Source organism: Odontesthes bonariensis, chromosome 17 (assembly GCF_027942865.1).
Source record: "Odontesthes bonariensis isolate fOdoBon6 chromosome 17, fOdoBon6.hap1, whole genome shotgun sequence".
NCBI classification, from domain to species: Eukaryota; Metazoa; Chordata; class Actinopteri; order Atheriniformes; family Atherinopsidae; genus Odontesthes; species Odontesthes bonariensis.
This window is the reverse complement of record NC_134522.1, coordinates 27353242-27378953: the sequence shown is the minus strand read 5'-3', so window position 1 is coordinate 27378953 and position 25712 is coordinate 27353242. Positions and strand designations below refer to the sequence as shown.

The 25712-nt window shown below is 40.3% G+C and overlaps 2 protein-coding genes across 9 annotated transcripts in view; both read right to left on the bottom strand.

Annotated features, from left to right (window-relative positions):
• Window positions 1-1156: 1156 nt before the first annotated feature.
• zfyve21 (zinc finger, FYVE domain containing 21) lies at window positions 1157-17196 on the bottom strand. 4 transcript variants are annotated; one of them, XM_075488101.1, is made up of 8 exons: window positions 16972-17196; window positions 15169-15219; window positions 13057-13225; window positions 11577-11709; window positions 7920-8011; window positions 7600-7653; window positions 6406-6536; window positions 1157-5099 (listed from the first exon to the last, which is right to left on the bottom strand). In XM_075488101.1, the coding sequence occupies exons 1-8, from the start codon at window positions 17095-17097 to the stop codon at window positions 5064-5066; spliced, it is 792 nt and encodes a 263-aa protein (XP_075344216.1). In that variant the 5' UTR covers window positions 17098-17196; the 3' UTR covers window positions 1157-5063. The 4 variants fall into 4 exon arrangements, with proteins under 4 accessions (XP_075344216.1, XP_075344218.1, XP_075344217.1 ...); XM_075488103.1 differs by having other exon boundaries at window positions 11634-11709; window positions 16972-17194; XM_075488102.1 differs by lacking the exon at window positions 7600-7653 and having other exon boundaries at window positions 16972-17195.
• Window positions 17197-17443: 247 nt separating this feature from the next.
• Window positions 17444-25712, bottom strand: part of klc1a (kinesin light chain 1a) — a 48946-nt gene continuing 40677 nt past the window's right edge. For all 5 annotated transcript variants that reach the window (XM_075448328.1, XM_075448332.1, XM_075448330.1 and 2 more), the window contains one exon: window positions 17444-23724. In XM_075448328.1, coding sequence (XP_075304443.1) covers window positions 23659-23724 — 66 coding nt within the window. In that variant the 3' untranslated portion in view covers window positions 17444-23658. The remainder of the gene's footprint in view (window positions 23725-25712) is intronic.

The following is a 25712-nucleotide window of genomic DNA, read 5'->3' as shown; positions in this document are numbered from 1 at the left end:
AACCAACGCCGGTAGGAGGGGTGTCGCGGTGTCCAGAATATGTTTTACTTTATATTTGCGCGCACGGTCAGCTTTTATCAGCTTGGATGAGTAATAAAGGAAAAACTGTATGTTGTTAAATATCAAATCATCAGTGTATGCAAATATGTTTTACAGTCGACAGAAACACCTGTTGGATGGTACTTATGGACTTCCGCATACCCCTTTAAAATGACATAGGTTTAAAAAAAAGAAAAGAAAAAAGTTCTTTACAGTAATATATCAAATAAAACATATTTGCATGTCATCTTCATATTAGAAATGATTGTTATTTTTAATTTCTTTTTTGTAAACCAGAATATTAAATTCAATTAAATAATTGCTTCCTAAAGTGTAAACTCTGATGTGAAGTCATGTGAAAAAGTAAGTAGACACTCATTTTATTTTAGGTTTAATATACTGCCTTGTGTTGGACTAGAAATCAGTCCAGGGTGTACTGTCCAATGGCCCCAGCCAACATGCAGACTAAAGGGTGGAGCAAGTGGGATGCTTCTTCTCCTTAGTCAGATCAACTACCTGTAGACAGATTCTCCAGATTGTAACATTACCAACTGTATTTCACTGAGTGGTTGGTACATTCTCCCTCTCATGGATCCAGGTCCTCCAACTCAGAAACTGAAGGGCGGTGTATCTGAGAAGGTGGTCAGCAGCTCAGGAGCACTGCAGGGGAGAGTCCTTTCACTCCTCTTTTCAGTCTGCACACCTTTGAATTACAACAAAACTCCAGTCCGCCACATATAATACTTCTGAACTGCACAATATAGCCCCAAGATAGATACTTTGGTGCACCCTGAGGGGAAACTGAAGCACAGTGGCATAAAGGTATATTTGAATATGTTTCTTTTGATTATCTCCATTTGGCATTAGTTACACTCTAAAGACAATGTATTCAATCGCAAATGTGGGCCTTCTATTCCCTACAATGGACATTTCTGATGTCGTCACTCGAAGCTTAATGATGCCTGTGCGACTTACTCGGGCAGCTGACTTGCTTTGCTCGCATGTGCCCGAAAGCAAAAGTGTGGCAGTGAAGTCGTTGTGCTCTGGAAAACAAGAACACAGCCACTTGTGTTATCTGCGAGTACGTTAAAAGAAAGTGACACAAACGGCGGGAATGTATAAAGACTTGATTTTATTATTAACAGAAAAAAGCCAATAAAAGGGTGCAGTGTAGCATTTTCACCAAAATAAATGAGGAGGGGGTCGGGACTGTGTGGCCATAAAGTGCAGGTACAAACACTGATTGAGAAATGACTTGGTGATTTTTACACTTGGTACTTCTCACAACAAAAAATGAAACATCCAAAGAAGGGTATGCACAGTTAGCATTTGCTCAGGTTGATGCGACTGGGTTTCATATATTTTTTGGTTTTTGGATAAAACACAAAGGGATAACAGATCTTGCAGTGCAGAGCATAATAAACATGATCAATTTTCGTAACACCCATGCAGCTCCTCTGCAGCATCAACGGCTGCTAACAGGAAAACTTCACTTGACATTACTGTGAACACACCGACACCCCCGCCTCTCCTCTGAAAGCTCCAAAACCAAATGACAGCCCATTTCAGATTACAGGTGCGTAGCAAAGAAAAATGAACCGCGGGCTACGAAGCGGAAGTGAGGGGGTGAAAGCGCTTTTCATTGGCTGCGACTTTAATTTGGAGAGCCAACTGACAAACCCACATTTGACCGAGTCGACTAACTGTACACCCTAAAACCACTTTCTATTTCTTTATGCCTGGAAAAAGGAAGACAGACAGATGCTTGTAAAACATGAAAAGTATCGTAAAGGCAATGACACTCAGGTAATCCAAGCCACATGAACCATAAAGTTTAGCAACTGAATTGTTAGTGTGTAGTTCTTCTATACTTTATCTAAGCTTGAATCAAACTCGGTTCTTTTGGTTTTTTAACTCAAGGCTTTAAACTGCATAAAGAGTGGGGTTTTTTTTTCCTTTCTAATCATACCCATATTGAGAGAGTACCGCGACTAGCAGCCGCTAAAATAACTCCAGTGTGTGATGGGCCAAACGTCTGACAATATCATGGAGAGAACTTCCACTGAAGTTAAAGCATTCCTCTGAAAGCAAGTGGGAGGTGGGTCATTGTTGGAAGACAAAAGTCTACTGCACACGTGAGAGAGAGGCAGTTGCCCTTTCAGGAGCGGAGCAAGGCCGCACAGTTAGGAGGATAAAAAGAAAACCGATTTTGCGTTTGTGACGACTAGACGCCGAGCAACACTTCACAAAGCTTTTCACGGACTACCTTTGGAGGACTGAAACACACTAAAGATGTGGCTAGTTGTGCTGCAAAATTAGACAGAGACCAGATAAACGGAAATGTAAACAGGGAGGTCTCCCTCTTTAAAAAATGTTTTCCATAATGTTGCCAGACAGTAAAATAATACCAGTCTGAGCCCGTTGGAGGCAAATACGTGTGCTTTTACTCTGCTGCTTCCAATCGTGCCATTACATCACACTGCAGCTCACCAGAGGCTGCTGGTTATGGTGGTCTCAATATGGGTCCGACTGCAAAGATCATTGTGCTTCCCAACATTATCCAGCCAAATACAGGTTTAAATGATATGGGAATAATAATCATTTTAAAAAAGACTCTAAAGAAACGAACTGTCCATTCAGTTGGATTTTGATTATACCTACCCTCAGAATTTTCAAACCATTTGAAGGAAAAAATAGTTTGGCAGCTGCATAATTACATGGAAACATGAATTTCTCCCTTTAAATATTAATTAATAATTAAATTTGTACGTTGAGTCTCTTGAAAAAAACAATTGAAAATAGATTTTTTTGCTAATAGCTCTGACCAAAGATACTTAGGATTTAAGTTTGATTTCAGTTTCATATGCATGTTATGAGGAATCCCTGATTATAACCCAATGGTTCTCTTTTACAATGGAAATTTTGAGAAATTCAGATAGGATTTTATGTATCCTACATCACGTTTTACGTAGGATATGTTCCTGAATAATACACAGGAAGCACAAACATTCAGGAACCCTTTTAACGAACAAATGTCAGTTGTATTTTAACCTGAAAATGCCTCCTTGCCTTCGAGACTTTTCGGGAAAAAAAAAACAACTTGCACACGTGGGTGGGTGGGGGAAGGGGATTTCACAACTTGGACAACGATGACAAATAAAAAATAAAAGCAGACCGTGTTTAGGCCATGTTGTAGAGACAAAAGGAGTAACTGTTTACCAGCGTTACAAAAACCTTCTTCATACTTCAGTTTAAAAATCACGTAAGCACGCTCACGCCTTGTGTTAAAGTAGGAATATTTAACAAAATAGCTCATACAAAACTTTTAAAAGTGAAACTACAATTAAAGCATTTTCTTTGAGTGCTCACACTTCACTATTATCAGTGAATAGTCTTAAGCTTCCTTAGACACAGACGTCTAAAGACTTCAAACTGTAGATACTTTCAGCAGAGAGGAGTTAATATATAAAGAAAACAGAAACATGTCACCCGAACTTTCATCTCACTTACTCTGAAACTCAACTGTCATAACAGCTGGTCTGTTAAAGGAAAAATCCACTATGTAACATCACTTTTAAAGAAATCTGTGACACTCTGCATTTCAGGAACCTTTTCCTCGTATGTTAAAGAATCCTACGTTTCCCATGATGCCTCTCTGCCCTCTTCCAATCCCCACAGCATTCTGGTCACTTTCTTGTAGCCGCAGCCACTCAAGCTTCCTCTTTGACCTGTCCTCTGAATATAAGCGGCCCTAAGACACAATATTTTGTGTTGATATTTTACAAAACTTTCCCATCCAGCACAGCTTTGCGCCACATAAATTCAACTGTAATAAGCTGAGTCAAGGCAGAGGAATGTAGCTGCACAACATAGTTTTGGAGCCATGTTTGCATCTTTCTTTGGTTCCCCCCATTTCCTGATGGAAATGCACCATGCTTGTTTCTAGGTTTACTTCTATGTTCGCTACCTTGTCTTGTAACTGAGTCTGTTATTTGGTATTGAGCAGCTGGTGCGCAGTGGCCAACCAGAGCTTCATACGCTGAAAATAGCTGAAAACAACTCTGAGGTAGAGCTGAAGGAGCACCACAACAGTACAGTTGTAGCCAGATATTTGAAAAGATATTAAGCAACAACCATGTGAAACTGTGCTTATCAATACGCTCTGAAAATATCTGAAGAAGTTTGTAGAAACAATGCATTTACTGGACATAAGCATTCAAATGCTTTGTTAGACGTTAATTACCAGAAAGTCAGCCAACAAAACTGGGTCCTAAAAGGCAAGGTCAATCCCAAATAGCCGCTTTTCTATCCAAGTTCAGATGGGCTTAAGTGGATTGGACTTTTAACCAGCTTATGACATCTTTTAGTCTGGAAGTTCTGGATTCTGCTGAGGGTCCTTTTCACATGTCTGTACTTGGTTCTGCCGACACTTCGAACAGGAAATAAAAAAATAAAAACTTAATTTATATACACGCACGCAGACGCACATAGGAAAACAAATAAAAGTAAAGAGCAGCATATAAAGTATCCCGCTTTATGATGTTAGATCACGTTTGGACTTTGTTTTGTGTGAAAACAAACTTGAGTTTTTAAAGTTTTGCTTGCAAACTATGGAATTAAAAGTTGAAGCCTCCCGGCGTCAACAAACTTCTTTTCCAGTTAGATATTCATGTAGAAATATTAATGCTGCGTGTCCTGATTTGTGCATTTAACCGAATAGGATTGAAAAAAAAATTGTTTTTTTTTTTTTTTTTTTTAAACGAGCCATGTCAAATAAGAAAAGACACAATCAACCTACGTGTGGGTAAACAGGAAGTACAAAGTACTGGTTATAGAGGTAATCAAGTGTTTTTCATATAAACCTTTCTTAAAAAAATTACTATGAAAAGAATTGGTATTAAGAAACGATGAGGAATCAGACGGAAAGAAAGAATCTGTGCTGATGAAATCCAATCGATACCAAACACTTGCTGAGATGGGTACAAAACTGCCGGGTGTGCTGCCTGGAGGTTCAGTCCTGGCCGTCACTGGTCTCGAGCTTCATACAGCAGTTTGGCCGCCTGTCAGGAGGAATGGGGAAGAGAACGACGTGTAGCTTATTCCATAAACAAACAGTGCTCTTAAGCTCTTATCACTTGTCTTCGCCTTGCTTTTATCATCCGGCTTTCACATTTCTAATATCTGGCAGGGTTTGTATTAACATTAAGGTTCGGTGAACTGGGCTTCAGATGCTGCTACGATGCGCATACACAGTCAATAAAAGTAGCTACAGACTGACACTTTAAGTCTATGAGGGGGACATATCAACTTTATAAGTGAGACTGAAGTTCATTAACTCTGCGTGGGTTTATTTGAAGGCTCCTCTTAATTTAAACTGAAAAAAAGAGAAATAATTCTTAATTCTAACCTAGTTAATAAAAAATGAAAGAAAGATCTTGAGCCCTCATTCCTTCATGTGATTTCAGTAGGAAAAAAAGGAAAATAGGTGAAGCATATAAGGCAAAAACAAAGTTTGTACTAATCTAACAAGCTTTAAAGTCAATATTTGGTCTGAGCACCTTTACTCTTCACAGCCTGAACCCTCTTAGACAAGTTTTCTTTAGGAAAGTCTTCAGGAATAGTTCTCCAGGCTTCTTGAAAAACATCCCAAAGCTCTTCTTTGGATGTTGGCTGCCTTTTGTTCCGTTCTCTGGGGAGGATTCATCCCTCCATAAGACCTGATGCCACTGATTTTCAGTCCACTTCTTGTGTCATTTGGCACAGCTCAGACTTTTCTCCCCGTTTCCCTCCACCTGTCCAGGGTTTCTGCTACCAGCTCTTTGGGAATCACCTTGTTGTTGCAATAAATATTCTTTTGTGTCAAACAAACAGTTATCTATAACATTTTTTGGAGAAGAAACTAGTGATAAGAACAAATAATGTGTCTTTGCAACTGGCGTGAAGATAGGGTTTAAATTTAATTTAGAGATATTTAAATTAATTTTAAATAGAGATAGGTGTGAGAATGGTCGGGCAGCAGGACCGGACTGAAAAGGCAGCCTTTGTTCAAAGAAAATCTTTAACCTTCAGCAAGCCTAGAGAACGGTTGCTAAACATCCCCTTAAATGACTAAAAGTGTGACCCCTTGGGAGCACAATTTAACTAAATAAGGGGTGGACTATGGTACAGAGCTGTAATTCAGAAATTCAAGTTGTGTTAGAAAGGGAACATTTGATATGGCTGAGTTTAATATTAAATCAAGGGAACAGAAAATCTTCTCTGCAAAGCAGTGTAAGAGGTTTTGTTCCTGTGTTTCCCAAGTTATATGTGTCAATGTGTGCTATTCTGTAGCAATTTGTTAATGTCCAGGTGCCCTGTTTACTTTACCTTGTGCATTGCAACCAGCCATAATGAGGCCACCTTTTTGTCATCTGCAACCTCCATGCGGAGCTGCTGGGCGTCCTGAGAGCCCATTGGCTTGTAATGGAGCAGCATGCCGCTGGCCCGCGACGTCCCTCCTACACACACACCAACACACACGTGAAAGTCTTTTGTCATATTTTGGCAGTCTTCATCTCAGATTTGATGACACTTTTCTTTCAGTCAACTTGGAAAACGTTTATTTATCAGTACTAAAAACTCTCCACAGAGCATTCAATGAGGTTAAATGATATCTATAAAGTGGAGGGGTGTGGAATAGTTTTATGTACAAGCCATGACAAAGTAAAAATGTCAAGATATTCATATCCAAGTATAAATTTAAAAAAAACACCCAGCGCAACATCAACAACATCATCCTCCGCTTCAACATAAATAATCCACACAAAAACACAGTGAATGGACACAAAGAGATGGTAGGGGAAAGAAAATTAAAAGCAACGGGATCAGAAACGATGAGAGAGAACCCGAGCGACAGCCTTAAACAAAATGAAAAAATCCTGGAAAACAGTTTCATGCTTTATTTAGGAAACACGAGGAGACCAGCAGCAGGAAAGTTTCAGTGTCCTTACGAGTCCGAAATAATGTTTGGGGTCTCATTGAAGAATTAAATCAGCTTTTCCAAAAAACTAACGTCGCCAACCAATCCGCTATGAACCCAGCACACATGTGCAAATGTACTAATACCAGCTGCAGCTCTGTCAATAATCCATCCAAGATGTGTGACTGACGGCACCTGCGGCTGACGGCTTTGTATGAGATAAGATTAGAAAAAAAAAATCTCAATTTCTAAGCATGCACCAAGTTGTGTGAATCACGGTTTTCCGTCCATCCATTTTCTTAATCCTATTTAGGGCAAATATTCCCATCTAAGCCTGTATCAGATGATTTTTTAGCATTTTGGCTAACTTTTTGTCATCAAAGTTGTGACTAAATGATTTTAATTATTCACAAATCAAGCAAAGTTTGTTGAGTTACATTCTGCTTCGAGATGCGTGAGGGGCAGTGTGGGCTATGGAAACAAATTAGAAGGTAACAGAGGTTTCGATTCATGCACAAAAAAAAGGGGAACGACAAGTGGGAAAAATGCAGTGAGCACAATGAGCAATGGAAGGAGGCAGCGTGGAGCGAACGGAAGCCAACCTTCAGAGATACAGTGACTGTCCAGCAGGCTGGTGTAAGTGTGAATGTCAGTGTCTGAGCCCAGAGGAAGAGCCGCTCACCACAGTCAGAGCAGCAGAGGAAACAAGGTGTGTTAGTGCAGGAAAAACAGATTCAGTGTTAATCAAGAAGCTTCAGTTATTTCAAGGACAAGAAAAAGATTTGTTTTTCTTTGTATGTTATGCTTAAAATATAGCGATAAACGTAGAATTCTTATAACCACGGGGAAAAAAGTCAAATACTGGTTTTATTTGCTGGTATGTACATTTAACATTGTTTGTAAATTTTTCAGTCAGACTCACCTCCTGGACTCGTTCCGTCTGTCAAAATCTGCATGCTGGAGATCCGAGTCAGCTCCACCTCAAAGTGACTTTCACCGTCAAGGAACAGATACCTGACGTTCCGGCCAAAGAGAGAGACGTGTGACTCACCGATCACAGATTTAGCTGTAAATGTGTCTGGCGCAATCAATTGCTAAAGATCCAGACTTTTTGTAATCCTTTAAAGTGGTCTTGAGTGCTTTTTTTTTTTTTTTTTTTTTGTTAAGCCACTTAACACAAACCTATAACTCATTCAAGCATTCAAAAAGGCCCCTAACTCGAGGAATGACATACATATCCACATATATAAGAGACAACTTGGCAAACAACCAATTTTAAATCACATATCTTCTGTTGTAAAGATGCATCATATGGCTTTTTTTCAGATGCAACTACAGAAATAAGTAAAAAAGATGACAAGTTAATTGAAAAATGTATGTTTTTGTCTCAACAAGGTGATTCCCGAAAGGCCTTAAACAAAAAAAAACTGAGCATATCTTGGCATGGTGTGCAGCTGGTCCCTAAGACTGAAGACTACTTGAAGAAATAAGAAGAGAGCTCGTCTGCGAGGGTTCAGGCTGTGCTGAAAGACAAAGATGCTCATTCCAGTTGTCTTTCAAGCTTGTTAGAATTGAACAAACTGTTTTTGCCTTCTATTCTGTAATGCTACTATAAAATGTAATGAGACTTGTGCTCACTGCGGAATAAGGGAGATCCTGACTGTATCTCCTCCTCAGCTGGACTCTGGTTTACATTTTTTTTTTTTACTGGTAAAAATCACCCATCCGGGTCACACTTAAGGAACTAAGCCACGCATAGTTTTTGGTTTTGTCAGCAGGCAACCTGAAATTAGATGTTTTGCTTCTGTGCAAATGCAATCGAGGTGACAGGAAGTCATTCGTAGATCTTTTTCAACGACTTCACCACAGCCCCCAATGAACACTGCTCCCAGTGGGCTCCTAATAATCCTGAGCAACTGATCCGTTTTCATACCTGCACTTCAGCTCTGAAATAGTCGACGCGTGTTCTGTAAAGGCAGCATCTGAGAATTTCAAATGTTCTCAACATTAGGTCTGCTCTTTGAGCTGAGATTACCCGCCAACCTACCAAGTGAAAACTGGAAAATGACCAAGTGAGACCGCGTGTGAAGAGAATAGGTTCACAAGTGTGCTTGCTGATAAAAACTGCCGTTTCCTTCTCTTTTCTGCTTACATGAATGTTGCATAATGCAGATATGTCCAATATGAATCCGTCCTTATAAACGTGCCGTTAAAAAAAACAAAAATATGATTACGACAAGTTTGAATCAAGTCTGCCTGAGCCCACAAAGCTGTGTAGCTTGTGAGAAAATGCCTTTAACCGTCTCTGTGGTCAAGATAAATATAGTCAATGATACCTTACAAGTCAACAAAGGTTTACAGAGAGAAGCCAGAGAATAAGTAAGTGCTCAGATCAGAGGGTTTAGGCTGAGGCCATCCCTGCAACACAACGGGTAAATAACAATGTAGCTAGAGATGGAAATTGTTAAGAATTTAGCAATTCCGGTTCCAATAATCGATATCGCCTATCGGTTCTCTTGTTTATTCTCATCCAGTTATATATGGTACAAATGACTTTGATTGCAGTAACACTTTAATATCAAGTATGCACCGACATTTTGTCTATTTTTATTTTTGTGTATTTGTTGTTTGCTTTATTAGGGTTGTTGTTATCAATAACTGCTCTGCTCAGACTCATGGGAGACGTGCTTGTTTCCTGCCGTTTCCGTAGCGATAGTGGCGCGCCAGAGACAATGTGTAGCGGGAGTGCGTGACCGTCACGCTCAATGCGTGAGACTTGAGTCCTGCTTTACCTGGTACTTTTGAGACGGAGGACGCTGTGCCACAAGCTCCCACCGCGGGAGTTGCCGCCATCGCTTAGCAGCGTGTCAAAGACTTTACATTTGTGCAAAGTAATTGCATGCTGTGTGGTCAAATGTTTCAGCATGTTGGAGGTATTTCTCCCCCCTTTGATATGATCAAAGCTCTGCACGTGTTGCAACTGGCCCTAGTATTGTCCTCAAAATACGAAGCGTGCACATGACGTCATCGTGCAAATGCGTCAGACGTTAGCAGAACCGAGACACGGGATCGTTAGGCAGGCGGATTAACGATTCCACGGAATTGAACTACTGGGAGCCGGGTCTCTTTGAGAACCGGTTCTCGATTCCCATCCCTAAATGTAGCACAGAACAAGCTGTGCTCGGTGTCGTCTCAAAACACGGAGAGCGGATAGATTCTGCTCGACAATTTCAGTTAACCCATTGACGCCGGTTGTTGCGTTGCGCAACATGGTCCCTAACGCCGGTTGTTGCGTAGCGCAACATTGTTCATTTATCATTATTTTCAAGGCGCATGTAATGCACAATGATTGGTATTTGTTTGGAGAGGATGAGGACGAGGACGAGGAATTTTTTGGCTTTCAAGTAGACTGGCAGTCCGCTGGATTTCGCCCCCGACGTCAACAAAAGTTTACTCGTACACCGGGGCTGAAGGTGCCAATATCTGAAGATGCAAGTCCTTTAGATGTGTTCTCGCATATTTTCACTGATGAAGTTTGGGATATGTTGGCGACACAGAAAAACTTATATGCGGATCAGGCGCGCGGCCACACACCACCCAACTCGAAGTGGAGCCCCGTGTCAAAGCAGGAGATGAAATCTTTCATCGGTATCTGCCTAACTTTTGGAATAATCAAACTACCAACTCGCCGGGATTACTGGAGGCAGAGCAAGTGGCTGTATCAGACAAATGTCGCCCGAGTGATGGCACGAGATCGTTTTGACATGATCTGGAGGTAATTATTTATTCTTGCGCTTCATTCTGACGACTTCTCATTCTTATTTGAGTGGCGTTGCCCTTATGTAAAAAAAAAAGAGAGCCCGGTGCGAATTACTGCAGTATAACTATGATGTTTTAGAAGTCGTGTCACTGAAGTTTACAGTATAACTGCACAATGCAAGATATATTGCAGTTTCTTTTTATCATTCATTATTATTGCTGATATTATAATTTTGCAATGACGTCTCTATCATGGCCAGAAATGTAGCTGAAGTGGTGCCTACATTTACTACTAATACTAATAATAATAATAATGATGATAATAATAGTAATGATGATTAGTTATAGTATAGTAATAGTAGTATAATAAATAGCAGCATTGGGTATTATCCTGAATCATGTGTGTGTCTGTCTGTGTGTGTGTTTGTGTGTGTATTGACTCATCTTTTTAATTTTTTTTAAATGAAAATGTGTTGGTGTTAATGCTGAATGAACATGACGGAATAAAAGCAGAGAATTTAACCTTTAAAATGCAACTTATTTCATGTCTTTATGTGTTTCAGAGGCTGAGACTATTGAATTGTTCTTAAGTGTTTTCAATTAATTGTTTTTAGTTAAAAAAAAACTCAGGCATTGGGGACCTTTTCTAAAAACTGGCTTAGGCATTGAGCAGCTTTTTTTGCAGGTGCTTTAGGCGCCAATGGGTTAACAGAGGAAAAAAGTGTGTTATTTTCACTGTTGGCAGCAGAACTTTCAGAGGTGTGCATCTCAAAATGTCTGCACATAAGGCTAAAACTAGGCATGAGAAATGTCAACAAACATGTTGCTTTTTGTCATCTGGCTGGAGCGTTCTTCTGCATGGGAAGTGTGGACCTGCCTGTGGTTGTTGGAGAGGCGGCACGTCATAGTTTCAGACTTCTCCGACGATCCCAAAGTGACGACAAAGGTGCCTCCTGGAAACACGAGAGATGACGTAAACATCATAGTCCTTCCGACAGTGACGCAGATTATCACCAGTAGAGGATATAAAAACATGTATTCTGTTCTTTAAAAGCCTGAGAATGATTAAATTTGCCTTCCCAAATGTCAGCGCCTGCTGCTCTTTTCTCCCAGAGCGACTGTAACACGTGAGGACCCATCATGGACGACCTTCGGCTAGCTGTTGCTTTGCTGCCTCAGGCTGTTCATGGATTTTTCATGAAGAGTTTTGTATCTGCTCAATGACCCACACTCAACAGCAACGCAGGGGATAATCATTATCGCGTTTCAGACTCAGGCTTTTCCTTTATGGAGCTGCATGAAAGAATGAATATGGCGTGTAAAAATAAAATTCTGTTCCGTGATGCACCAAATGTTTTCAGTTGGTGAAAGGTGTGGACTGCAGGCAGGTCGGTCCATCAGCTGGAGTCTCCTCTTACAAAATCGTGCTCCTAATAGATGCAGTTTGGCATTATATTGCTGATTGATGTTGCTCTAAAACCTGTATATGCATCTTTCTGCATTGATGGTGCTTTTCCAGATGTGCAAGCTACTAGTTCCATGCCAGAATCGTGTCAGTTTTTAATGCAGAGCCCGAGTGCCTGAAGATTGCAGGCATCTATTCTTCTTTGCAAAGATTATTTGCTCCATGTTGAGTGTTGTAAAAACTGAACTTCTGTCCATATTTACTTCTGAGACTCTGCCTCCCCAAGGTGCTCTTTTTATACCCAGTCATCTTACTCACCTGTTGCTAATTTCTTTCTGTACTTTCCTCTAACTCTACACTGTCACCCCTGTCACCTCTGACAGAGTCTCACTAGTGGTTTCCTTCTAGGTAGCTTATTGTTAGCTTTGATGCTAGTTCAATGTTATACCCTCATTTGTAAGTCGCTTTGGATAAAAGCATCTGCTAAATGCATAAACTTAAATATAATTAACCTGATTAGTTTGCAGCGTGTTCCTCCACCTGTTTTGTTTAAGTCTTTTGTGGCCCTGTCCCAGTTTTTTAAGACACAGAGCTGCCATCAAATTCAGGACGAGCTAATTCTTTTCATTCAATGGACAAAAAGTCTCACTTTCAACGTTTGACATTTTCTCTGTTCTCTTATGAATAAAACATTGGACAAGAGACTCTCAAATCATTGGATTCTGGCAAGTATATGGCCAAAAAAAGCAATTATCAACATATATAACAGATACCAACAAATTACAAGCCTGCATGCAACAAAATAGTTTAAGCTCAACCAAGGTGAACTCAGGGGCTTCACACACACACACACACACACACACACACACACACACACACACGAGTAGCATCTCACCTCCCAGGAGCACTTTGAGCTGCTTGTCGTAGAACTCCGCCTCTTTCTGAGAGAGCAGGCTGCACTCGGCGCACTGCCTGACCGGATCGACGAAGCACATGCGGGGCAGCGCCACCTTCTTACTGCAGCATTTATCACAGAAACAGCGGCCGCATCGCCGACAGTGGTGCTGCACGAGGAGACACATCAGTCACATTCACAGATATTTTACTGTTCTGATGACAAAGAAGAGTCATCTAATCTCTGGTCCGTATCACACATTATTATTTCTGCCTGATGATACGGACTACGGGTCATCGTGAAGTAAGTGTGACGCACAGACTTCCGTAAACAAGACTGTGAACAAACAATGACATCCAAAGCGACGTGTGAGATAGTGGGAGCATTGTGCCCAGCAAAGCCTGAAAAAAGAATAACACAATGTGGACTGGTAGTGGAACGCCTCTCCATTAGAGTATGGTTTGTCTGCACTTGCCTGTCTGATTTTCAAGTTTTATTGATTTTTCTATTTCCGGGACTGTGTGAGAGGACACGCTACACAGTGACTGTCCCTAACCCTTTCTAACCTTTTCTTTAATATTTGGCCACAGCTAGTCTGCAGAGGGACTTGAAGTCAATAGGAGCATTGTTCCATCATGATCATTGTGTGATTGTTCCATCATGAATATTGTGTAGTTTTTGTAAAAATTTGACATACAATCATCAGACACTTTCAAAAGATGCCCACCGCAAGTTAGGATTAGTTCCCAAATTACTTGGTTTGGGAATCAAAAAGAAATGAAGCAATGGAACAGGGGGGTGTGGGAGGTTTTCACACTACAGACATTCTCAAAATGAGAAGATCTCATTGAATAAGGGCATGTTTGCTTTATGAAATGACAGAAAATGAAAAAAAAAAATCTCGAAAAAGTGTTTCTATAACTGGTAACGTACGCATTTGCTATCAACACTGCATATCATGAGAACACACACTTTCCACAATGAGACCTAGGAGCGGATGCGGTGTTCTGAGTCAAACATCGTGCAGCGCAAAAGATGCTCTTCAACTACGAACTGGAGCCCAGCGTTGGAAAAATATCAAACAAGGAAACGCCACGTTTCAGAATGGTGGCACTGCGTGCGTGATTGTGTCGGGTTCATGCGTCAATTTATTCAGCATGAGAACGTGCTTCAGAAGGAAATTAAACCTGAAGGTGGAGAATGATAAAAGAATGGCGAGTGTTGGGCATGGAATACCACAAAGTTCACACCTGACATCTCATCTCTGTAAGCTAAAGTTCAAGTTGGCCAAGCTTCAGAATGAGAGGTCACTCCGATTGTGACGAAAAACAGCTAAATCTGAGCAATAAAATGTTTACATCAGATCTTTTCACAGCAGTTATGCTATAATGTGGGAAGGCTTTGAGTTAATGTAGCTTAAGAGGACATGCTGGCTTTACTGTGGGCTCAGGGGCCAATGCGGAATTTCTGGTGAGTACTTTCTGGTTGGAGCCACATAGTTCAGAAGACTATTGTGCCTAAATTACCCTGAGTCTCAGACCTCAGTGGAAATGCAACAAACCCATGGCTAAAATGATCTTTTAGCTCCAGGGAAAAAAAAGCCACATGCTGGTCAAAATGCACCTTCACAGTGATTCAAGCGTGTACAGGTGTGCTCATCAGAAACATTAACCCCTGTGAGACCCACCGTGAGAGTAAATTAAAATACTGCATCCAAATCAGAGCTGTTTTGGTAGGGAAGAAGATCTCCCCAGAATTGTGTTCAATCCTTTTTTTTTATGGTTAAATACACTGAAACTGTTGGACTAAAACTTTAAGGCAACCGAGAAATGAGTAACACTCAGGATGTTGATGGTCTTTCATTAATTAACAACAGATTTCCTAAATGGGGACAGGAATGAGCAGAGCCGCGGCGCTGTTGTGTCAGTGGGAACTGGAAAAGTATTCCGAGCAGGACTCAGTGTTCTCCTGCCAAAAATGAACAGAAGCCAAGAAGGGAAGAACACCAAATGAAAGCCTTGGTCTCTTGCTTCTCTGTCCCTCATCTGTTGTGTCAGTCAGATAAAACAGTGATTTGTGGTCACGGCCGTGTTTGCAGGACACAAAACAGACCTTTCTCTTGATGAAGTCAAACTTGGTGTCGCACTGCATACATCTCGGGCACTGGATGATGGGGAAAGAGGGAAAAAACAGGATGTTACACAACATGCTGAGCTGTGCAGATTCCACTTCAACAGCAGCCTGATCATAAGCACATATCAACAGCTGTTCAAACTACATTAAACAAATGTCATGTGGCACTGTTCCAGGTGATGGGTGGTACAGCCTTGGAATCCCCTTAATTGTTGGGTTTTCTTGCCAATACATTAATCACATCTTGTAAAACTTTTTTTTTTTTTTTTTAAATACCCTTTTTGGGGTGGGGAAGTGCAATGTCAGATAAACATAGCTAATTCAATAACAGGAGATAAATAATTAACCCCATGTGTGTGCTGCCTGAACTTCAGCAGACAGTGAGTGTGTGTCACACTGCATCTCCTGCTGTAGTTTTATGGCACTGGTAAGAATAGACCAAAAGTCGTTGACTGTGCAGGATTTCGATGCTGGACCTAGTACAATGCGCTAGCACAGCAGCTTCTGTAGCCAGTTAGCTAAATATTATCAGCTCCGTGCGGACGTGACTGTTGGCTAACACAAAAAAAAAAATAGTTTAACGAGGCCCTCCGCAGATGAACATGGTGGCCAAGTCTGACAGCCAGTTTCAGCTGTTCAACTGATGGCTGACAGACGAGCTCCTTTATTTACCAGGCTGGCCATGGCAGCCTACAACGCCCCGTACGCGGACTAATTGCGATGTCCAGAGCCACGTAAAGTTGACCACACTTGGGGGGAAAAAACCGGAAGAAGAGCAATTTAACCTCGAAAATAAGAGCAACTTAGAATTCAAGCCCTGACTGTCTGACTGTGCTGTGGAAAAGAGACCAATTTTTCTTTAAACAAACTATTTTACTCATCTGTATCCGTGTATACTTTGACAGAAACAAAGGGATGTGAACACTTGATTGGTCCAATGGAAGATAACCTCTTTTCTCATCTATCAGACCCCTCTGATATCTGTGTGTCGTCCCCCCCCACTATTCACAGATGGATAAAAACCTACCTTCCCAGGACACATTTCATGGACCAAAACTAATTCGTAAACAATTTAGCTGCTCCCCTACACTCATTGTAGCTACATATCATTACAGGCTGAAGTAGGTCCATTCAAATCTCATTTCTTATAATTAATAATGGACACAAATAATTATAATTAATAATTAAGATAATTACTTCGACCTTTACTAATTTCATAACAAGTTGTTATATGTAATAAGAACTAACAATAGAAAATAACTACTTGTAAATATCATAACAAATCTACATCTTCATGTTGGATTCATTACTGCTCATTTGATGATGTGTCTGAAGTTGCTAATGCATAAATCTGTCTATTCAATTAAAAAGCTATTCCTTACAGTAATGAACATTTTGCGGTGCCTTTAACCGTTAAAGGCACTTTTAAAGCAAATGCAACCAACACCTAAATCAGTGCTATGGTCAAATTTGAGTCGGTAGAAGCAACTAAAGCTACAAAGTTTGTTTTTTCTCGTAACGCCATACCTTTGAAACTGTTACGCCTGACGTAGTGGGACACGAAATATTACCAAACAAAATTAATTGAAACCCTGGTTTTTTAATGTAGAGATCATAGACATTATAAAAAGTTTATATGTCTATGGTAGCGATAGCAAACAGCGGGACTTATTCTGGAAATACCAACCGGAAGGGCTACGTTAATCATTCAAGCTAACTTGTGGTTTGTGTCCAAGCGTCTCTGCTAGCTTCTTCGCTGTCAAATCCACCCGTCTGTCTCACCTCTTTATCGGGGACCCACTGCGGCTCGTCAAGGGAGAATGGACAGTTAAAGGCACCATTTTCCGGCACCATTCGAAGGCCACTAGGGCTGCGGACAAGTTTCTTCCCATCAGGTACAGCAGACATCTTCCTGTTGTCGATGTTTCTGCTCTCTTCTGCGGAGTCTTCTTCTTCGACCACACGCTCCCATCAGGACACGCCCCCTCCGAAAAATGATTAACATGACGTTCAACAAATCAGAGCACAGATTGTAGATCACGTGATACGCTGGATAACGAGGACTGTTTTAGTATTTTTGCATCCGAAAATAATCTTACAGCTGGGCGGACAAATAAAATGTCCTTTTTGTTGTTATTGTCATTATTTCCATAAATTTACAATACATTTAACTTTCCATAAGAGTTCATGTTTAAAGAAAAAAAAAAAACAACAGACGGGGAAACGTGTTCAAAAGTCACTACATGATGCAATGTCAATTTGAGCTCTTTTATTCTTCAAATAAAGTTAAGATATACAACATTTCAGTGAACAAACACCACTTCTGCTCACATAAGAAGGGATGTGGTAGAAAATTAGTTTGCAAACAAGTTGCCCTCAATTACAGTGCAGTTAAGAATAAAAAACAAATCATGGGTTTTTACATATTTTCATGAGATTTTTTATTTTATTATTCCTTCTACTTAATCAGTTTCTCTTCTGTGTAGCAGTGCTCTGTATCACCTCATCACTCTCTACCTACACCCATACCCATATATTAGATGAGGATAGGCCTGCACAGGAGAAGACAATGTGCGGGCAAAGCAGCGGTTACATGGACTAGTAGTACTACGCCAGTCTAAACCAGGAACAGTTTGCTGTACACAGGAGACACAAAGAGGATGGCTGTGTTTCATGTTCAGCAAGGAGGGAAGAGGCTATAAAGCTATTCTGTGCAACAATTTTTGTGATTTAGTGATTTTATATATTCGCATAGATTTCCTTAATATGCAGCCCAACATATTTAGTCTCTTTGGGAGCTACAAAAATGAGTTTCATGGGATTGAACAAAGAGCACTACACTCCTCGAAACTATATAAAAAAAGATTAAATGTCCAGTATTCAGCAGGCCTGAGTTTGTGCTCCCTTTTGTTCGTCACATGTAGTGCTGGTGGGTTTGAGTAAGGAAGTAAGATCGCTCATCTGTTCCAAGCATTAATTCATGTCCTTCATCCTGAGAATATACTTGTACCCATTCATGTTAACATTCGACACATGCAGGGAGCAGAACACAAAACCAAACAAGCAACCAAAGGATGGACTGCAAGATATATCTTCACTGCTCCAACATCAAACACACAAATTCGACAAATTCTTTCCTGTGCATTCCAGGAATCCTTAAATTTACATTCAGGTCATCACAACTCTAAGCCAGCACTCAAAACATGATTCCATAATAATAACTTAACAGGCTGCTGCCGTAACAGAGCTCTGCAGCCTGTAACAGCAGTGATGCACAGAGCGATAGTTTGGACAAATGTGACTTAATCCTTTGATGTCCGCACTGAGGAAGCAGCAGCAACAACAAAAACAAGCTCTTAGATCAAGAATTTAACGTTAACATTTGTAACACTGACGAGGGCTCTGCTGCGTCCAACAATGTTCCATTTTTTTGTCTTTGTATAGTCTGTTGTATTAACCAATACTGTGGAAATTCAGTTTTATCGATACATAGCACGTCACGTGGAAATTTTCAACACCACAGAAGTGAACGCATTCATACTTTTGGACATTCAAACAGCTCAAGCCGTTTCAAAGTTTCAAGGTGTGCTGCAGGGTGTCAAAAACCTTTGCATTTGTCTGCTAATTCAGGCGTGAAAGTAAGTGCATTTTTAATGAAAGACTACACTCGAGTTGTATCGTTTGAAACCGAATTCCAGATGATTTGAAAGGGAATCGTAAAACTTGTCAAATTTAGATCATCTTCTTTCACATAGATTCAGAATCAAACATTCTACAACGCCTGGCAACCCTCTTTGGAGGATGTTCATTGATAGTTTTATTCAACAGCTGAACATTCTGGCTTCTTAGAGGTGGGGCCAGATCGCCAACACTCGTAATTTTTTCGTTTTTTTAAACAAATATCTGCTCAACCATCCTCCAAGAGTGGGGATTTCATATTCTCTGCCAGGGGTGTTGACTGCAGTGGCATCTAAATTTGAATTTATCCCTTAAGTTGTGGTTTGTTTTCACCATTCCTGTAGCTTTTCAGCTGCTTGTCCTTTTCTTTTTTTTGATCCATCACATGTTGCATTGACTACATTCAGATTGAACTTTTTTCTCTTTCACTTACATCGGTCTCTGTTGTCACATTCGTCATCGCCACCAGTCAGTTAAAGTTATGTGCCTAGTTACTTTGGAGAGCACCGGTGAAGACTAAAAGCATAAAACAAGCAGACTGTTCAACAGTCGAGAAGCTCAAAGATACAGAAAGAAGATGGCGTAAAAAAACGTTTTTCTTTATATTCTACTGTTAATCAGACTTTACTCTGTTGTATCTTAATTTATATTCACTCTTGAACTCTAATTTATACATTTGTTTTTCTTTAACTTGTTTCATTGCATTTGCATTGATTAAAAGAGCCCACTGTTTTCTGGTGTGGCACGAATAAACCTGCTGGCATTTTAAGCAGACTATATAAAGAGGACACCCGTTGTTTGATTATCGTATTTTACTGTTAACTTTAATTCATTCTGTTATTAATTTACAGATCTGCTCCGTTGGAATGGTGACTTTCTTTCTATAATATTCATATTGGTGTTATCTCACCAAGGGAATGAAAATCAGCCTCCACTCCTTACTTATCAATGGACCCCAGTGATACTTCTTCATAAGCTGACACTTATTTGCATGTAATCCTTTTTTTCTGTGTGACTATGAAATAAAGACAATTTCAGAACAACACTCAGCCCATGTCACACACATGCACACACACACACACACACACACACACACACACACTAACCAAAAGGGACTCCGAGTTAAGACTTTTCTAAAACAACCGTGTTACAGCGATTCAAGCGTGTCAGCAGTACATTATAAATATGTCAAATATTCCTCACTTCCCTTTGAAAAAAACAAATCATCAAAAAGAAAGAGAAGAAAAACAGGCTGTTTGCACAATGAACAGAATCAAGGGAAAGCTGGAAACTTGAACTAAAGAGTGCATCTTAAAACTTGGACTCGATTTGTGGCCTGTTTTCTGAGATGTAGAACTTTCAGCAGTTAAGATGAAAATGAAAAAACTCATCTGGATGAACACGAATTGCTGGTTTACCGTGATACATATTCGTTTAACTACATCCAGGCTGTTATGAAAGCAACAGGAGCGGCACCCCTTCTTTTTGGTTAGAGCAAATAAGTACTGTAGTTTTTTTTGTTTTTTTTCCCCCCACAATCGAGAAATCGTTTTAATACTCATTAAATAACTCAGAACTTGCTATTTTTGGTTCAACTTTACTCACACGGCAAAGTTTGGTCTTAAATTAACATGAAAACACCTGGGGTGATTTAAAGTTAGCAGTCAGTGTGTGGAGCTAAAGCCCACGGCCTTCATGTGCCACTCAAATCATCCAACTGTCGAAAGGAGGCAGCGCCGCAGCTCTCATGGCCGATTGCAGAAAAACACAAAAAGCGAGTCTTCAGAACAAAGCCAGGACGGATGCGAATAAAACAGCATTAAAAAAAAACAAAAAAAACAAAAAATGTAAACACAGGAGTTCAAACATCAGGAGCTAAAACCTTACTCAACACAGAACATTTGAGGAGGAAGCAGCTGAGATGAGGGTTGCCAGTTTAGTTTCACCTTCCAGCAGGTTTCCTGAGCTTTGAAGAACCCAGTTCAGAACCGAGGGACTGCAGCACCAACATACGAGCTGGGTGGTGGAACAGCAAGGTTTCCACTCATTTTTGGGCAGAGTTGGCGGATTAAGTTTAGCTTCTTTTTTTTTCTTTCTTTTTTTTTAAGAGGCAGAACTGTTCTCACTCATTGGCTTTAAATCATAGACTCTATAAAAAACTGGACAAAGCCAGCGAGACGTTACCCACTGGTTTACAAAATGCCATTTTGAAGCCTTTTTGGAGCCACGAGAGGCCAGATCATATTTCTCCAGTTTTAGCTTCTCTTCATTGGCTCCCTGTTAAATTCAGAATAGAATTTAAGATTCTTCTCCTCACATATAAAGCTCTTAATGACCGAGCTCCATCATATCTTAAAGATCTCATTATAAGATATTTCCCTAACAGAGCACTTCACTCCCAAACTGCAGGTTTACTTGAGGTTCCCAGAGTTTCTAAAAGTAGAATGGGAGGCAGAGCCTTCAGTTATCAGGCCCCTCTCTTGTGGAATAAGCTGCCAGTAAATGTCCGGGAAGCAGACACCCTTTTAAGACTAAGCTTAAAACTTTCCTTTTTGAGAAAGCTTATAGTTAGGGATGGCTCAGCTGATCCTTAAACATCCCATAGTTAAGCTGCTATAGGCCTAGACTGCTGGGGGGCCTCATCTGTCACACCTCTCCTCACTTTACCCTCTTTTTCCCCCCGTTTAATTTCCCAAATGATATTATGTACATGTGACATTATTGTGGTCATTAACTCGTGTTTCCCTGTTTCAACAGATATCCTTTGAATGGTGTTACAGGGTTTTTTTCCCCTCTTTTCTGTCTTCTCAAACCCCAGCTGGTCGAGGCGGATGGCCACCCTTCCTGAGTCTGGTTCTGCCAGAGGTTTCTTCCTGTTAAAAGGGAGTTGTTCCTTTCCACAGTCGCCTCAAGCACGCTCAGGACGGGAGATTGGACTGAAGACAAGTTTCGGTGCAATCTGTTGGTTTCCTTAGCTAGGAAATTGTTTTTGAATTGGCTCTATATGAATGAATTGGATTGTTTTGTAATTATGATTACAATGAATTGAATTCCAATTGGCTTGGACTATACTATTTAAGTGCCTTGAGATGACATTTGTTGTATTTGGCGCTATATAAATAAAAATGAATTGAATTGAATATTTGATCAAGAGGGTGGAGCTGAGGAATGATATTTGAAATCACATTTTGTCATATTAACAGTATTTCATGAGAGAAATTGCTGCATCTGAATGGGAGTTTGATGGAGCCAAAGAGGTTCTGGAGACAGTGCACCCAAGCCCCCCCAGTGGGGTTGTGTTTTGAGCAGTCTCCATCTACCTACAACACACTGCAGTCAGAGCTCTCTCAGTTTGGAGAAGCAGCAGCACTGATGGGTAAGACAGGGTAATCAGAACATACCGCCTGAAGAAACTATAAAAACTCATTTTTTCAACTGAAGAATGCCTGTGTTGCTCCACATCGCTGCATGGTGGCTGTAGAATGCTGATCGGCTGTTTCTGACGGTTCCACTCTTATCTCAAGACAACTACGAGCAAAAGCACATAACATCTGTTATTTGAACAAATATTTGCACGAGCGATGCCCAGCAACATGGAATCCAACCAGTCTGAGTGATGCATGCGCTGATCAGCTGAAGGACACTGTGCAACGATGCTTAGAAACATGGACATCTTCGAGTTGAGAAAATAGGAAAGTAAATGACTGTTTGATGCAAGAGTGACGCAGTGTAAAAATCCAGTTTAGTGTTCACTGACTTGACAATGTCAGTAAACACTAGGACGGATGCAACTCTTCATTGTTCTTGCTTTTATTCTTTAATTTTCTGTCCTATTGTGTTTTCTCTCTCTGTAATTATTCCCTCTTTTCACACTGGCCATGAAGGCTAACTATTCTAATGGTTGTTACTGTTGTTTTATTGATTTTACTATCCTATGTTGTTGACTATCTGTCGAAGGGACTAAAGATGGAAATTAGCCATTAGCTTGCATATTTACACATATGTTAATTAATATGTTTTGTCCCTACTTTAAATAAACTCAAACTCAAACTAAAAAGAAGTCCCATTAAGTGCACTGCACATGCTTCTTGTTCGACGCCAAATAACTCTGTCCATTTTTTCATACAGTCAGTAGTTTAAAGTACTTATTTTTGCTTTTATCATTGAGAGTCTATGGACTAGAATGTCATCAACTTGAGATCAAGTTGAGCTCAACCACTCAACTCATCCTGACACAAAGTGGAACCTTGGATTGAAAACTTGCGTGACCATCAGTGATGAACTGGATGCTTAAAACCTGCAGTTTGTAACGTGCAGTCAGGCTCCCCTCTGTGCGGCATCATTCTGCTGAAGATGAAGCTAAAAAAGAACAACTGAGCTCATCCTCCACTTCAGCTACAGCGCATAACTGGACCAGCCTCTACGTTAGAAAAGTTCGCCAAGCCCCAAACGGCGCTCTATGTCTGCCTTCGAATAAGCAGAGAAAGATTTATCTGAGTGGAGCGTCACTCAAACCAGCACACATTTACAGACACAAGTACACAAACATCTATACAGAAACAGCCGTACAGCAGACCAACGTACGTTAATATTCCTCCACGATATGTACTCAGAAACTACACCACAAACTCCCCTCTGAAGGCGCAAACCTTTCAAAGTGCAACGAGCGTTTTGAACTGGTGGTGGTGCGATGCTGAAGCATATCATGGAAGAGATGAGGCTTTCACAAACAGCTATTTACAGGGAAGTCTGTCTGAGGGTCAGAGGTGGCTCCACTTCCGGTCCCTTCCTTCAACGTGCCAGGTCCGTGTGGCTCGCACTCAGGTCGCGACTTTTGCTCAGACGATTATTTCGTTCCTAGGGGAAAGAAAGAAGAACAGAAAGCATCAAGTTCACTGACAAATGTGCCCACTAAAGTTAGACACACTTTTTGAATCTTTTCCAGCAGATAATTGAGCAACTGGTCATATTTTCTGTTGTTTTCTCTAAAATCGTATCAATGGAATACTTGTTGCATTTAACTTCTCTCTGCGGTGCCCCCTGCTGGACGGACACCAGCATCTCTGGTTGGTTTCGACAAAAAAAAGTTCTTCCTTATTAACAAAAGTTAACGCCGACCTACTGCAGAGCCCCATGTGACTGACGAGCAACAGATTTGTTCAAATCTGGAGTTTGAACAACGTGAAGAAATGTTCAAACATTCAATGTTCTTCATGTTGAACAATATACACCCTCATTGTTACTAATGTCTGCGACAGTTTAACCAGGATGTTGGAATTTTTACATGAGAAGTTAACATTTCATAGAAAGAAGTTACACCCAAACATGTGCAAAGAGGAATTGTTTAAAAAAGTATAACACTTGTCACTCTTCATATGTACAAGGTGTTCATAAATCCACAGTCTCTTTATAATTTAAAAAATATATCACAAAGATAGTTGATGAGATGTCTTAATCAGATTTGTTCTATGCACTCAGCAGTTGTCAAAGTTTTCAATCACATTGCATTTGTATATTTCAGGTTGATGAAAGAGGTGTCGTTAAATGAACTTGTTGAATGACCCCATGAATTTGTTTTATAATACATTCTTTAAATCACAAAGAGACGTCATGGACACGCTGTATGTTTAATTCAGTTATGGTTAGTGACAACAACGATGAAGTTACTTAGTTAATCGTGTGGATTTAGGGATAAACTGTATGAGTAAAACAAGTCAAATAGAGTCATTACAAAGGATTGTATATAAAAAAAAGTTAAAAATGTTTTAAGTCAATATAATATTCACAAGAGAACTGAGAAAATATAACAAATGTTGAAAGTGAGACGGTTCAGCTTGAATTTGGTGGCAGCAACACGTCTAAAAGCTGTTGCTATGGGGATAACAAAACATATTGGAACCGATGAATTAGCGACAGGCCAGTAACGTGATTGGGTATAAAAAGAGCACCTTATAGAGGCAGAGTCTCTCAAAAGTAAAGATTGTCAGAGATTCAACAATCTCCAAAAAAAAAAAAATGCTTCCTCAAATGATGCAGCAATTCATCTCCAGCACATCACTGCCAGAAGGGGACATCCAAAAAGTACATTTTGGATGTACGTAATCTTCAGGCCCTCAGATGGCACTGCACTAAAAACAGGCCTTGAAATATATGCATGGGCTCAGGAATATTTCTACAAATCATCGTCTGTGGCCACAGATAACCGTGTCATCCACAAATGTAGGTTAAAATTCTATCATGCAGAGAAGAAGCCACATGTGAGAACCGACATCGTCCTTTCTGGGCCAAAGAAATCATGAATGCCACGTGATCTGGACCACAGAAGAGAGGAACCATCTAGCTTGTAATTAGCTCTCAGTCTGGACTGACCTGCCTGCAGTCATTCCACCAACTGAAAACATTCATCACGAAACACAAAATATGAGAAAGATCCTCGGAAACTATTTCTTTTTTTCCAGGAAGTAGAAACATGTCCCACTTAAACGTTTGATCAATTTTCTGATTTTCATTGTGAATAAAATACTGGACTATAAGATTTGCAGATAATTCGGTGTTCATGTACGTTTTACACAATGTCGTAATGACGGCTTTATTCTTTTCTTAATTCCCCGTTTTCCTTTACAAGGACAAAGGGTACCATAGTTTGAGTTTCGATAAATGGTTTCTTGACATCTTAAAGCCATCAAATGCTCATATAAGAGAATCTGGAAATGACTGAAAAAGTTAGGCATTTATTCTCGGTAAATACTTTGTTAGAAGGATCACGGGTTACGTAATCGTCTCCATGAAACAGTTCAAATGAAATTACTATGATAATGCAGTTGGTGGATCACAACAAGCTCCCA

Excerpts from the sequence above, each read along its gene's own strand:
- zfyve21 (XM_075488101.1), bottom strand. The coding sequence starts at position 17,097 with ATGTCTGCTGTACCTGATGGGAAGAAACTTGTCCGCAGCCCTAGTGGC. Across the intron at positions 11,710-13,056 it reads GCTCAAAGTGCTCCTGGGAG|GAGGCACCTTTGTCGTCACT; the intron begins GTGAGATGCTAC and ends TCGTGTTTCCAG. Across the intron at positions 5,100-6,405 it reads GGCTGGTTGCAATGCACAAG|GCGGCCAAACTGCTGTATGA; the intron begins GTAAAGTAAACA and ends TCCTCCTGACAG.